Below are 14070 nucleotides of genomic sequence, written 5' to 3' on the forward strand. Positions count from 1 at the left end.
GGAGTGTGCATGTGTTGAGTGCATGCATCTGTGGGGGCATGCATGTGTGGAGTCTTGGCATGTGGGGCATATATGGTGTGTGGGTGATGCCTGTGTTTTTATGTTTTGTGTGGATGGTACTTGTTCAAAAAAATTGTAATACATATCTCAAACATATGGTACTACATGTTCAGAAAAATTGCATGATTACAGAAGTCAGGTAGAACCACACTGAAACTGGAAAAAGTCATGAAGTCTTATGTTAGGGCAGTTCTGTCATGTCATAAAACCTAGTGAATTCCTGGGTTCTTTGATGTAACTGATGTCACCCTTTCACAAATGTAACAATATGAGGACATCATTAATCCTGTTAGGCCAACAAAACTTTGACAATGTATATTTGCAATGTTCGATCAATTATTTTGTATTCAGTGATCTGACAAACACTTGTGTTTACACACATCACCAATAACTTCTTCCTATCTTGACAAGAAAAGCTAATTTAATGGGGGAGCCTCTTAACACCAGCAGTAAAGGCCAATTGCATGACTGCACTCATAACAGTTAAGAGGTAAGCACCACATTAAGAGTCCATCTAATTTTGTATTTATTAAAAAAAAAAAAAAAAAAAAAAAAAAAAAAAAAAAAAAAAAAAAAAAAAAAAGAAATAGGTTTCATCAAACAAATCATCACTACAGTACCATTTCTAGATAAATTCAGACTCCAAACTAGTCTTACCTACATATATAGTCTGAAAATATGTTATAAAAATATTACCATAGATATAATTTACACCAGACCAAACAATCACACAGTTGAAATAAAATGAAGTCTTTTATAGTGTAACTGTTGCCTTTCCAGCTTCAAGAAATTATCTGCCTGATGTACCCCAAGTCAGAATTGGCAGGATTGAATTATGAACAAGCCATTCTGCCATAACTAGAAGACATGCCCTAAAACTTAAGCATTTATCTTTAAAATAGATTGCTATTATGACATGCAGTTGGTAAGATAAAATACTGTTGCAATTAGTCCATCTTATATATATAGATATAAATATATATATATATATATAAATATAAATAATTATATATATTATCTATATATATATATATATATATATATATATATATATATATATATATATATATATATATATATATATATATATATATATATATATATATATATATATATATATATATATATTATCTATATCTATATATATATATATCTATATCTATATATATATATATTATCTATATCTATATATATATATATATATATATATATATATATATATATATATATATATATATATATATATATATATATATATATATATATAGTGTTAATATGGAATGACAAGTAGCATATCCACTACATTACCTAGGCAGATTTCTTGACTTCCTTTGGTTCAGATATCAAGTTGCAAGAAATTAGGAATGGGAGTTATACTTCACACGAGTTTTTCCTTATTTGTCTTGTGTATAAAATACCAAGCTGATTCAGCAAGCAGGCTTGGTGTCAAAAGTATCTGTAGAGGCCAGAGGAGCAAGGAAGCCAGGCACAGCAACCACTTCCCTTTCTCCAGCAACTCAGTGACCAGAATGAGCTGTAAAAATGTGAAGTCTCTCTTAAAATATAAATTAAACAATATAAATAGCTGACAAAAGATGCATTACTATACACAAAAGTAAACAAAAATATTTCCTAGCCACTACTATCATATTTAGCCTGCACGAAGATTTAAAGCTTTTACCTTTAATTTTGTAATTGTTGCATTTCTTGAGCCTGACATATTTTATCTATACAATTTTTTTTTAAGTATGGATACTATATGATTGCTGCACGGGCTGCTACTCTCTTCAATTCCCTGTGAAGACCTTCATCAGAAGTTTTGGTAAAGTCTCAGTGCACAATACTGCATTAACTGCCATGATCACTTGCCTCAAATAGCTTTGTGAAAGAAGTATAAGTTTGGCCTCATTACAGCGCACTTGCACTACTGTCCACAGGATGGATACGAGTCACACAATAAATGAACTGCCTCAGCGGCAAAATCTAATTTTGCAGTGCACAGCATAATTTTCATCTAATCTCTTTTTTGCTTTCTTCCATTCAAATTTTGTGGCCATTTCTACATAAAATTAAGTAGACTTATTATTGCACTTGCTCAACCTCTTAGACTACTTTGTAAAAATCTGCAGTCATCCTAATTTATTTTGTGTCTGCAAACCTACTGATATACTGTGTAGTTATTTATAATTTTGGTAATCTTAGACCTCACTGGTAACATTCATCTGAGCAGTTTTCTAAGTATTACTAGTAAATATTTTTCTCACATACCAATTACTTCTCAGTCTTCATAGTAGCGTGCTTTTATTAAACACATTTTATACTTCCATAGTTATTATTACAGATAATTCATGTAAAGTACTAAACCCACAAGTCACTTGGAAGAGAATGACAAAGAAATCTACCATAAAGTATTAATACTTTTTGCTTTTATTATACTGCTCACAACAGATTTGTATTCTGTGTACTATTAGTGTAGGGTTCTATTCCTACATATATGTAGTATATATTCAACCTATCATCCTGAACCCATGTTGTTTTTTAATTTTAGCTAGCTCTCTCTCTCTCTATCTATATATCTCTCTCTCTATCTCTCTCTCTCTCTCTCTCTCTATATATATATATATATATATATATATATATATATATATATATATATATATATATATATATATATATATATATATATATATATATATATATATATATCTACATATATCTACATATATCTATATATATATATATATATATATATATATATATATATATATATATATATATATATATATATATATATATATATATATATTATATATATATATATATATATATATATATATATATATATATATATATATATATATATATATATATATATATATATATATATATATATATATCTTGCTCTCTCTCTATCTAGCTCTCTCTCTCTCTCTAGCTCTCTATCTATCTATATCTAGCTCTCTCTCTCTATCTAGCTCTCTCTCTCTCTCTCTCTCTAGCTCTCTCTCTCTCTAGCTCTCTCTCTTTAGCTCTCTCTCTCTCTAGCTCTCTCTCTCTCTCTAGCTCTCTCTCTCTCTCTAGCTCTCTCTCTCTCTCTCTCTCTAGCTCTCTCTCTCTCTCTAGCTCTCTCTCTCTATCTCTCTCTCTCTAGCTCTCTCTCTAGCTCTCTCTCTCTCTCGCTCTCTCTCTAGCTCTCTCTCTCTAGCTCTCTCTCTCTCTCGCTCTCTCTCTCTCTAGCTCTCTCTCTAGCTCTCTCTCTCTATCTCTAGCTCTCTCTCTATCTAGCTCTCTCTCTATCTAGCTCTCTCTCTATCTAGCTCTCTCTCTATCTAGCTCTCTCTCTATCTAGCTCTCTCTCTATCTAGCTCTCTCTCTATCTAGCTCTCTCTCTATCTAGCTCTCTCTCTCTATCTAGCTCTCTCTCTCTATCTAGCTCTCTCTCTCTCTCTCTAGCTCTCTCTCTCTAGCTCTCTCTCTCTCTCTCTCTCTCTAGCTCTCTCTCTCTCTCTCTCTCTATTTTTTAACAAGTCGGTTGTCTCCCACCAAGGCAGGGTGACCCAAAACGAAAGAAAATCCCCAAATAGAAAATACTTTCATCATTCAACACTTTCACCTTACTCATACATAATCACTGTTTTTGCAGAGGCATCAGTTCCAGCTGCTTTACCCCCTTTCATTCTACGTAATGCCTCACGTACCTCCACCACACTTACATTCTGCTCTTCTTCACTCCTAAAAGATGGTATACCTCCCTGGCCAGTGCATGAAATTACCGCCTCCCTTTCTTCCTCAACATTTAAAAGTTCCTCAAAATATTCTCGCCATCTACCTAATACCTCCCTCTCCCCATCTACTAACTCCCCTACTCTGTTTTTAACTGACAAATCCATACTTTCCCTAGGCTTTCTTAACTTGTTTAACTCACTCCAAAATTTTTTCTTATTTTCATTAAAATTTCTTGACAGTGCCTCTCCCACTCTTTCATCTGCTCTCCTTTTGCACTCTCTCACCACTCTCTTCACCTTTCTTTTACTCTCCATATACTCAATATACCATATACCAACTCCATATACCAACCACCCCAACACTACATCCCCCCCTGCTTTTAACACTTCTATCATGATCCCGTCAGTTCCGGCTGCTTTACCTCCTTTCATTCTATATAATACCTCATGCACCTCCCCCCACACTCACATCCTGCTCTTCACTCCTAAAAGATGTTATACCTCCCAGACAAGTGCATGAAATTACCACCTCCCTTTCTTCATGAACATTTAAAAGCTCCTCAAAATATTCCCGGCATCTACCCAATACCTCCAGCTCCCCATCTACTAACTCTCCTACTCTGTTTTTAACTGACAAATCCATTTGTTCCCTAGGCTTTCTTAACTTTTTTATCTCACTCCAAAATATTTTCTTACTTTCATCAAAATTTCTTGACAGTGCCTCTCTCACTATCATCTGCTCTTCTTTTGCACTCTCTCACCACTCTCTTCACCTTTTACTCTCCATATACTCTGCTCTTCTTATAACACTTCTGCTTGTAAAAACCTCTCATTAGCTACCTTTTTCTCTTATCACACCCTTTACTTCATCATTCCACCAATCACTCCTCTTTCCTCCTGCATCCACCCTCCTATAGCCACGAACTTCTGCCCCACTTTCTAATACTGCATTTTTAAAACTATTCCAACCCTCTTCAACCCCCCCACTACTCATCCTTGCACTAGTCCACCTTTCTGCCAATAGTTGCTTATATCTAACCCTAACTTCCTCCTCTCTTAGTTTATACACTTTCACCTCTCTCTTATTTGTTGTTGCCATTTTCCTTTTGTCCCATCTACCTCTTATTCTAACTGTAGCTACAACTAAATAATGATCCAATATATCAGTTGCCCTTCTATAAACAAGTACATCCTGAAGCCTACCCGATCAACCTTTTATCCACCAATACATAATCTAACAAACTACTTTCATTGCGTGCTATATCATACTCACACACAAGCGTGTGTGCGTGAAGATAGGTTTATGTTAATTAACCAACTAATTATAACACACATTAACATAACTTTTTCGTTTTTTCTTTCTTTTTGGGTCACCCTGCCTCGGTGGGAAACAGCCGACATGTTAAAAAAAAAAAAAATTAACATAATGAATATAATACTGTAATGCATAAAGTAGAGGCTGTTTTCATGCACAAACAGAAAATAGGGAACCACTAAGAAGACTGATGAACAATCCCGACATTTGCATTTCAGTGTAATCGTCACTTTACAAGCAGTTCTGGGTGAGAGTAAAGTATACTGACATTTGCTTAGAAGGTTGGGCTAGTACATTGAAGAATTCTAGATTACTTATGTTCTACTGCATTTTTTACTTAAATAATAACTGACTGGGATATAGAGGTTAATATATTGAATACCACAGTGAAAGAGCTAACTTAATTATTACTCCAAGGTTATGTAGGATACAAAATTAAGATTAGAAAAAATGTTGAAATGTAAAAAATAATGCACACAAAAAATCTAAATTAATGTACAGTACTAGCAGCTACTTTACCTGTGGTAAGGGTGGGTTTACCAAATAGGTACTTGGGTGAATATTTTTAACATTCTTCATGGGGCTTGAGGGGAGTCAAGACGATGCGTGGGTCTTCTTCTAGGATGCGCTCATTGTCATCACTGAAGGAAAGTTGGATCATACAGATAAGGTGAAACTAATTGTTTTACATACTTCAGGTTCATTTTACTGATTCCATGAAATCAATACCTTAATATTTACTTAAAACTGCTTTTAAGCTCCAGTTATTAATGTTATTCAAACATTCTTACATAAAAACTGAAGTTGAAGGTCAATACCCACGAAGTCATTAGCTATAACTTTCCTTTAATACTAGCAAATTCACTGAACAATAAATCAGGAAAATAATAGCTAAGCTATTACATCACCTTGCACTAAAGGTGCCTTTTTAAAACACAGACCCTTGCTGGTAAGCTTTCATTGAACAAAATTTTAACATGTCAACCAGGCAGCTTAAAAACTTGTTGCCAACTTTTTCTTTTTAAGTATGCAATACAGTTCTTTTTTTATACTACTGTAGTAAACTTTAATATTTAATGCAAAAGTGCTATAAAAAGAAGGTACAGTATAATGTCCCTCTATTTCCTGAACAATATTTAATTATTTCTCACTGAAGAAACTTTGGTTATTTACCATACTAATTTCTTTGTAGCTACAATAAGAATGTAGACAGCCTGTACTGTCTGCACAAACAGCCCATGCTGTCTGCCAGCTTAGTTCATATTTCGTGCCACTCAAGTGCTGCCCTCTGTAGCCAGGCCTCTTGGTGGCCACTTCAGCCTGCCTGGCCTTGCCACGCACTCACTCACACAGCGGCCTAGCAGCAAGACACAAGTACTAGTAGTTCTCTCTCATGGGATGGCCCTGCCCGGGCCATGGGCACAAACACACAAGCCTGTGTACCCACCACGACTTAACAATAAAGTAAGAAGCCTCCGAAGACGTATTATTTACTCCCCGCTTTCAGCTCTACCAAACAATCCTTTTTTTATATAAATGGTGGAAAGCGGTGGTCGCAGCAGTGTGTTTGCCCAGAGAAAGGAAGGAAGAGGTATGAAGTCATCTTCACTTCATCATCCCATACAACAAGCATCCGTCTCTCAACGAGTTATCCTGATGTCGTGTCTGCACGTTTGAGCATCCAGACACAGGTACAAGCAGGATCCAGGCCGAAATTTGCCGAAATTCTCCGAGAATTGCAAGTGACCCCACGCTACAGCGTCCCACGCTGTTTCTCAAGTCACGTGTTCAGCGTCACTTGTATGTTGCTGCTGTTGTTGTTCAGCTCAGCACAGCTGTTTCAGCAAGACAGGGGTGAGTTTTGTGGTGATTTCTGCGTCCAGTGTGAGCTTCTCCACGTGTTTGTGGGTGGGGGAGGAGGAGAGGAAGTGGCTGTTCCTCACCTTGCCCATGCTCGCCCTACTCACACCTCACCAGCCTACCATACACTCGCCACTGCCCACTCCCTCTGCTGTGTTTTCTGCTGTTTTCCATGTGAATTCATTGCCAGAACTGTGTATCCGAGTGCCCGAGGCCACTCGAAGCTACGTGGATCAGCATGCCACGTAGATCATGACACCACGTGGATCCCGACGCCACGTTGGGTGTGGGCGATGTCACGTGTATCTACAAGTCACGTGAGTTACCAATGTCCCAGGCCACATGCTGAAGTCTGCTGCCCGCATCACATTGACGTCACCCACGATGTCTGTCTGACGTCACCTCGAGATGTCTGCTGACGTCACTGCTGCTGACGTCACCTCGCGACATCACGCCTGACATCACATGATGTCACATCGAGTGTTTCTAGTAATTATTTCAGTATTGTCGAGAAGATTGAGAGAAAATATATGTCGTGTGTTAATTAATTCCTCTCAGTCAGTGTTCTCACATTTTAGTATGTCTTAGAGTCAGTTTTATGCGCAGAAAAGCATCATTTGCTAGTTTAAGCCATGTTGTACCGCGGGTGTGTAAAGTTTCCGTGTGTCCAGTGAGGTCTGAGCCAGACCTGAGTAGCACCACTGTGTTAAGTCACCCGTGTGACCAGTGTGTTTGACAGCTATCAGACAGCCCCGAGTGACCGAGCCCTCTTGTACAGAAAGCTTTTATGCTCGTCACTCGTGATGTTCTGCAGAATCGTACCTGCTACGATTCCCATCGAGATTTGCTTCACTTCACCTCCAGACCGTCAGAGTGCAGTTATATGTAGAGAAACAAGTCTGGGGACGCTTAGACTAACCTCTGCTATAACTCCAACTGCCGAGAGAATGATACTCGTCAAGCCGCAGTCAGCCCTGTCGGCAGGCGCTGTGTCAGCCTCGTGTCACAAGCTTCAGTGAGCAGCCTGCACAAAGAAGATGTCACTTTGACTGCTAGCTCTCTCACTGCAGTCTGGTGTATGATGTTACGACTCCCAGATGTTTCGCCCAGTTGTCTCTGCCACGACTCGCTCCACAACTCACTCCACGCTCGCCGGCAGTGACAGCCCAGCGACAGTACCAGTCGAGAAGTGTCCTCCTGAGTCGCTTGCCAGAAGTCCTGCCCAGTTGCCGAGTTTTGTCGACGCCACACTCGAGGGCACCAGCATGTCGTGCCCCAGGTTGAGTGAAACCTGCAGCGACTCCTACGATGTCTGCTTCACCGTTCCAGAGGAGACCGTACCCTGTTACATCACAGCTCAGCCGCAGCGATGTCTCCTGTGTTGCAGTATCTGTCCAGACGTAGGAAGGCGTGCAGTGATGCCCTTCGACGCTCACTGCCCATGACCACGATGTTCAGCACACCCCACATGTTTTTTCTTCCCTCCCTGTAGGAAGTTTTTTTTTTTTTCATAGCTTTCTTCAATGACCATAATATCAACAGGAACATTTTTTCCATTCCAAATCCTGATCTTCTCAAGGACCAATATACTGAACTCCATGCCAAACCTAATCTAGGTTCACTCGCCCCTTTCAGGGCAGGAGAGAGCTGGAAAATGTACAGAGGCCATACTCTGCCAACAAAGAATCAATAGCACATCTAAATTATAGGGAATGTCTCAAAGAACTGATTGCTCTCTCTATAAAATGCAGATGACAGACACCCAACAATGTATACATGAAAAATATTTATGAGCCCGTTCATCAATCTGCATACTGCCATCACTTATAGGAATAAATGATATGGGAGAAAATGTAGCTTAAGCCCAGTGAGAGCTGCCATTAGTACAGTTATGAGAACAATGTGTCCATCCACAGCCCCATAACTCAAACCTGTTACTTTACCAGTGGACATCAGAAATAGTTAACCTTCAATATAATGGACCAATATAATGGGCTTTTAAAATTATGAGCAAATTCCACTGGGTAAAGTGTAATTTTAACTTATTTTTAATATTTATCGAAGAATATCCATAAACTGCATTAAGCAATAATATACAGTAAAGTACTTTAGTGAATTTTATTGCTACTTTTAAACACTGTTCTGATATAGCAGACACCCCTACTAGTCCATAATATCGAGAGTTTACTGTACTAATTAACAAAGACAGAAGTTTCTGAAGAAGAAGCTGTACCATCATCTCCAGCAAATTTCTGAGGATGCAATTTGGGATGGGTATGTGGGCCTGAAGACAGCTAGCACAAACAGCCTGGATAACCAGGTAGTCAAGGAAAGTTGGCCTGAGGTTAGGCTGGAAGGGTATAAGAATCCTCAAAATCAATTGCAAATGTCACAGTGCTTAGTGATACCATACACATCCTTTGAGGTTTCTCATGATGTTTCATAAAATCTCAAATTCACAAACAATTTTTTACACATTTGCTTCCCAAATAAACTAGTCTTTCTTGCCCCATGATGTTCCAGACAACTATGATTTAGAAACAGTCTTAAAGATGCAAAACAAATTGCTAGATCCTTTATCTGAGAAGACTTCTTGACTCTTCTGGTTATGAGGAAAAATCAGTCCCATAATAAGCAAGACAACACAGTATGAAGAGCATTGAGCATTATCCTAATTCAGCAATTTATTCAAGGCTTCTTTAAGTAGAAAATCCTGCAAGAAAAATATAAAAATAAAAAAAGCTTACCCAAGATCAATCTTTTCTTCCATAAGCCGTTGTTCTTCAGATACATCAGTGTATGGTGGTGGTGGAGTATTGCCAACCCCAGGCTGAGCAGGAGGACAGTACTGGGCTGAAACTGGCTCACCCGTGCTGACCATCTAAAAATGTGCATGTACCAGTATTACTCACTCATTTACTTTTATTACAAGATTGAGGTAACAAGTTTGTCAAACATAATACTCAGTCTAACTAACAGTTAACCAGGTTCTAAAACAAATAGCATTATTAAATTCTACTGATCAGATACAGTATTGCTCTGTCTTTTCAGAGTGCCCGATTTAATGAAAATGAACTATAATAAAAGAGGTACTGCAGTTCATTGTGACCTATAGTATCATAACATCCTTACTACAAAATTTAAGTGAACAGTACTGCACAGTACTATATAACCTGCAAAACTAAATCTGGCTAGCTGGATTTTCCCCTAGTGTTTTTTCATTGATACTACATTACCTTCCTCACACTAACAGCTTATAAAGTCTCAAAAATCCTTCATCTCTGTTACTGCTTTTTCCAGCATACAAGTTATACCCCAGTTCTGGCAGATATATTCCGGGGGAAAAAAAAAAAGAATGCAGTACTTGCTTCAAAATGATAGTAAATCAGTGATTCAGGTAATTCTTCTCCACTTGCCTAACCTATAGACATGACCTACTTCCACATGTGGATTTTTCCATGGTGACACCACCTATGATTGCTTTGCCTCACCTGTCTGCCTGTAGTATATAAGCCCCACCCACATGCTGTAATTTTACAAAGATTGATGGACAGAACACATCGGCTCCAGGCTGAGGGACTGACTATCTCCAACTTCTTTTCTTCCACCATTCTTTTCTGTATTGGTCTGAGGAAGCCACTGGCTGGTAAAACATTTCCACAATAAAGATACCCATATGTTGCACAAATATCTCATTCAACATTGTCAGTTTTCTTAACCATTTATATAACTGCCTTTTCACTTGGTTCTCAACTCCCTAAACACTCACTTAACATCTACCTAAATTCCTCCCCCCCTACACTCCTCTCTTCTGCAGGTACATAAACACTTAACCTACATTCTGCATACCACCCTTATTTTAATCCACATAATCTTTGAATATATACATTTACATTATCTCTTCTTTCCACAACTGATTATTCAACATTACCACTACTCCTTCCTTAGCTCTAATTCTCATAAGATATGCCACACCTAATCCCATATATTTCTCCCCACTGAAAATCCTCTACCTCATTCAGCCTTGTTTCATTTACAGCTAGGACATCCAGATAATTTTCAGTCATAACATTCACAGTTAATTGTTTATCTTCTATACATCCAGGAACATCTAAACATCCCAACTTTGCTTTTTTTTTTTTAAATTTAGTAATTAAATACAGGTGAGGGGGTTAATAGCTTCTTGCTCCAGGCCTTTTAGACATCTTTTACAACACTTTCTTTAACTCCCAAAGAAAATTAATTCTTCATCTTGTCCCCATATTTCTACTATAAATAACTTCCACAAAACTGAACATCACTGAATCAGCTTGAAATAATAAATTATAAAAACTGTACCATATGTACATTAGCTACCTTTTTTATTGCTACTTTTTTTTTTGTCTTTGTGGGAAATGACCAACATGTTATAAAAAAAAATGTAGCTAACTGCTTAAGAAATCCTACTCGAATTAAAGTCATTGAATCAGTCAGAAATAAGTCATTGAGCTCCCTTTCTTATTGTGCATATAATTGTAGCTATCTGCATAAGAAATCCTACTTAATAGTCTATGTCTAATTCTTAAGTAGTCTTTAAGCATTAGAATTAGTTTGTCCAAAATACATTGCATACTAGTGACATTTTGTACTTTATGTTTTATTACATGTAAACTACATTATCTGTGTACTGAATAAACAGAAATAAAAATCTGAATTTAAATTTGAGAGTAAGGATGCTTCTCCATTCTCCTGTGGAGATAAAATGAAATAGTTTAAGAACAAGAAACTATTAAGAAAACATAAAACTCAGATGAGTGTGTATATACACTCATACCTGTATGTGTTATGTGAACTAAATGTAAGTAGAAGTAGCAAAAATAATAAAATGGCACAATACACAAATAACTCTCACATAGGAGAATGAAACCTATGACAATGCTTTGGTCCAACTTGGGCCATTAACTAGTCACGTCATCAAAAGTTACATTTTCCCATGTGTGGGTTACTTGCGTAGAAGTGGCAAGATGTACTTGTTATCAAACATGTTCATAAGACAAAGAGACTGCACTAGCTGTCCTATCATTGTATAAAACAATTACAGGTTTTTATTTCACATACCTGGCAGGACCTTCCTGAGTAGCTGCTGTTTACAAACCTACTACCTCTAAGTGGGTGTATTTAGATATCTGGGAGTGGAAATTTTAACAAAATAGTTGGGGGTAAAAAGGTGTGTAGCTTAAAGATTGGGAGGTGTGGGGTTACTAAAGCATTATTCAGAGGGTTGAAGGGGGTTCTTGAGGGGGTGTGGACATGTAGAGGGATGGAAAAAAATAGGATGACTTGGAGAATGTATAAATCTGTTAGCAAAGTTGGAAGGGGGGGTCAAGGTTTGTGCAAGGGCTTTGACATCCAGGGTTTAACTTGGGACAGGGGGGCAAAGGGTGTCTGAGATTTACAAGTTGCTGGAGTGAATAAAAGGCAACATTTTGTGAAGGATTCGGGAAACCTTTCCCGGACTTAGCCCGGGAAAGTTGGAAGTACAGTGCCTGCACTCTGAAGGGGGGGTGGGAATTTTGCATTTCTGAACTGTTTCTGCACACCTCTAGCAAAATGTAAAGTGAATGATTGAAAAGTGTTTTTTTTTGGGTCACCCTACCTCGGGGGGAGACCCAGTGAAAAAAGAAATCTAAATAGATATGTATGGATATTTTATGTCACCTGTCCATTAACCATCATTTGGTTTTCATGGGGCTTTTCCTGATCGTCAATCTTGCCTGGACAACAAGAATTAGTGCCCATGTTTCTATAAAGAAAAAAAAAAAGAGCTTTTCCCAATATATACAATATTGTGCAGAACAAAATAATCACTTACACATTAAATACCAAATAATCTTTTTGCAGTTTTTTAAAAAATTAGCAATAGTAGTAACTTTAATGGACCTCAATTTAGTAGTTTTTTCTGTATCAAAATATTTTATTTTTATAAAATGTATTTTTGTTAATTTTTCCCCATGAAAAAATGTAAACCCAATTTAAAAATTTCCCAGACCCCCAAAAAATATTAAAAAAAAATACTTTTTTGAGAATAACAATAGTTTTTCAAACAGAAAGGGGGGCTATCAGAATATATTTCTAATTTCCATTTTCTTTTTTTTTTTGTATTTTGCCTCTCCATTTGGTACTATTTTTATAAATTCTTGTTTTCCCGCAAATGGTCACTGCTACGTGGAAAATTTTGAAAAAATTCTTTAGTAAATGTTTGTAGTTTTTTGACTAGAAACAGCAAAACAGTGGTACAGGACATTTTCCAAAGGGGAAAAATAACTAAATTATCAACTCTGCATCCTTCACATTCATTTCTGTCTGCAATTTTCTTCATTTGTTCCATCTTTCATCTGGATCATTTCCCTCCCCCGTTCCCCTGGGTTGGCACTAATTTTTTCCGCCCCCCACTCTGTATATATTCATTAAAGACAGGACATAACATATTTTCAGTAAGAAAAATAAACACTGGCAGTCCTGCCTACCCAGGTATAAACTCATACAAACAGGTATCCAAAGAGTACAAAATTTTTAAACTTAAAATCAACAATCGTTTAAAATAAAAATTTTCCCAGGGTTAATGCATAATTTTTATTTTTTACAGGAGGACCTCACTTTCAGTGCTTCACTTTAACATTTTCTTCAGCGTTTTCAGTTATACCCCTTCTTTTTTTTTCCCGACTTCCTATAATAAATCTTTTTCTTATAAGCTAAATGAAAATATTTTGGAAGTAATTCATTTTGGGTTGGTAGACAGCAACCAAAAATTTTCCTCCTGCCAAGTGGGGTAAACGAAGCCTGTAATTGCTTTACATGATGGTAGGATTGCTTTTTACCTTTGAAAACCTTTATACCTTTACCTTTGAAAAATTTAGTATATCAACTCTCGAGTCGCCATGGGCCCGGCTGGGGTTTCCCTTTTTTTTTTTTCAGAAAAAAAATTTTAGGTGTCTTTACTTCTATACTTACATTAGGGCACACTACACATACATGTAAACTATATACACACCCCTCTGGGTTTCTTTCTAGTTCATTCTTGTTTTTTTCCTTCTCCATGGAAGTGGAACAGAATTCTTCCTCCTAACCATC

The 14070-nt window shown here is 37.1% G+C and overlaps 1 protein-coding gene across 1 annotated transcript; it reads right to left on the bottom strand.

Annotated features, from left to right (window-relative positions):
* Positions 1-1310: 1310 nt before the first annotated feature.
* On the bottom strand, positions 1311-13327 carry LOC138854958 (uncharacterized). The gene is made up of 5 exons (XM_070101116.1): positions 13291-13327; positions 12658-12764; positions 9708-9841; positions 5620-5741; positions 1311-1594 (listed from the first exon to the last, which is right to left on the bottom strand). Exons 1-4 carry the CDS (start codon positions 13325-13327, stop codon positions 5666-5668), a joined length of 354 nt encoding a protein of 117 aa, XP_069957217.1. The 3' UTR covers positions 1311-1594; positions 5620-5665.
* Between the last annotated feature and the right edge of the window lie 743 nt (positions 13328-14070).

This window comes from Cherax quadricarinatus, chromosome 76 (assembly GCF_038502225.1).
Source record: "Cherax quadricarinatus isolate ZL_2023a chromosome 76, ASM3850222v1, whole genome shotgun sequence".
Taxonomy (NCBI): domain Eukaryota; kingdom Metazoa; phylum Arthropoda; class Malacostraca; order Decapoda; family Parastacidae; genus Cherax; species Cherax quadricarinatus.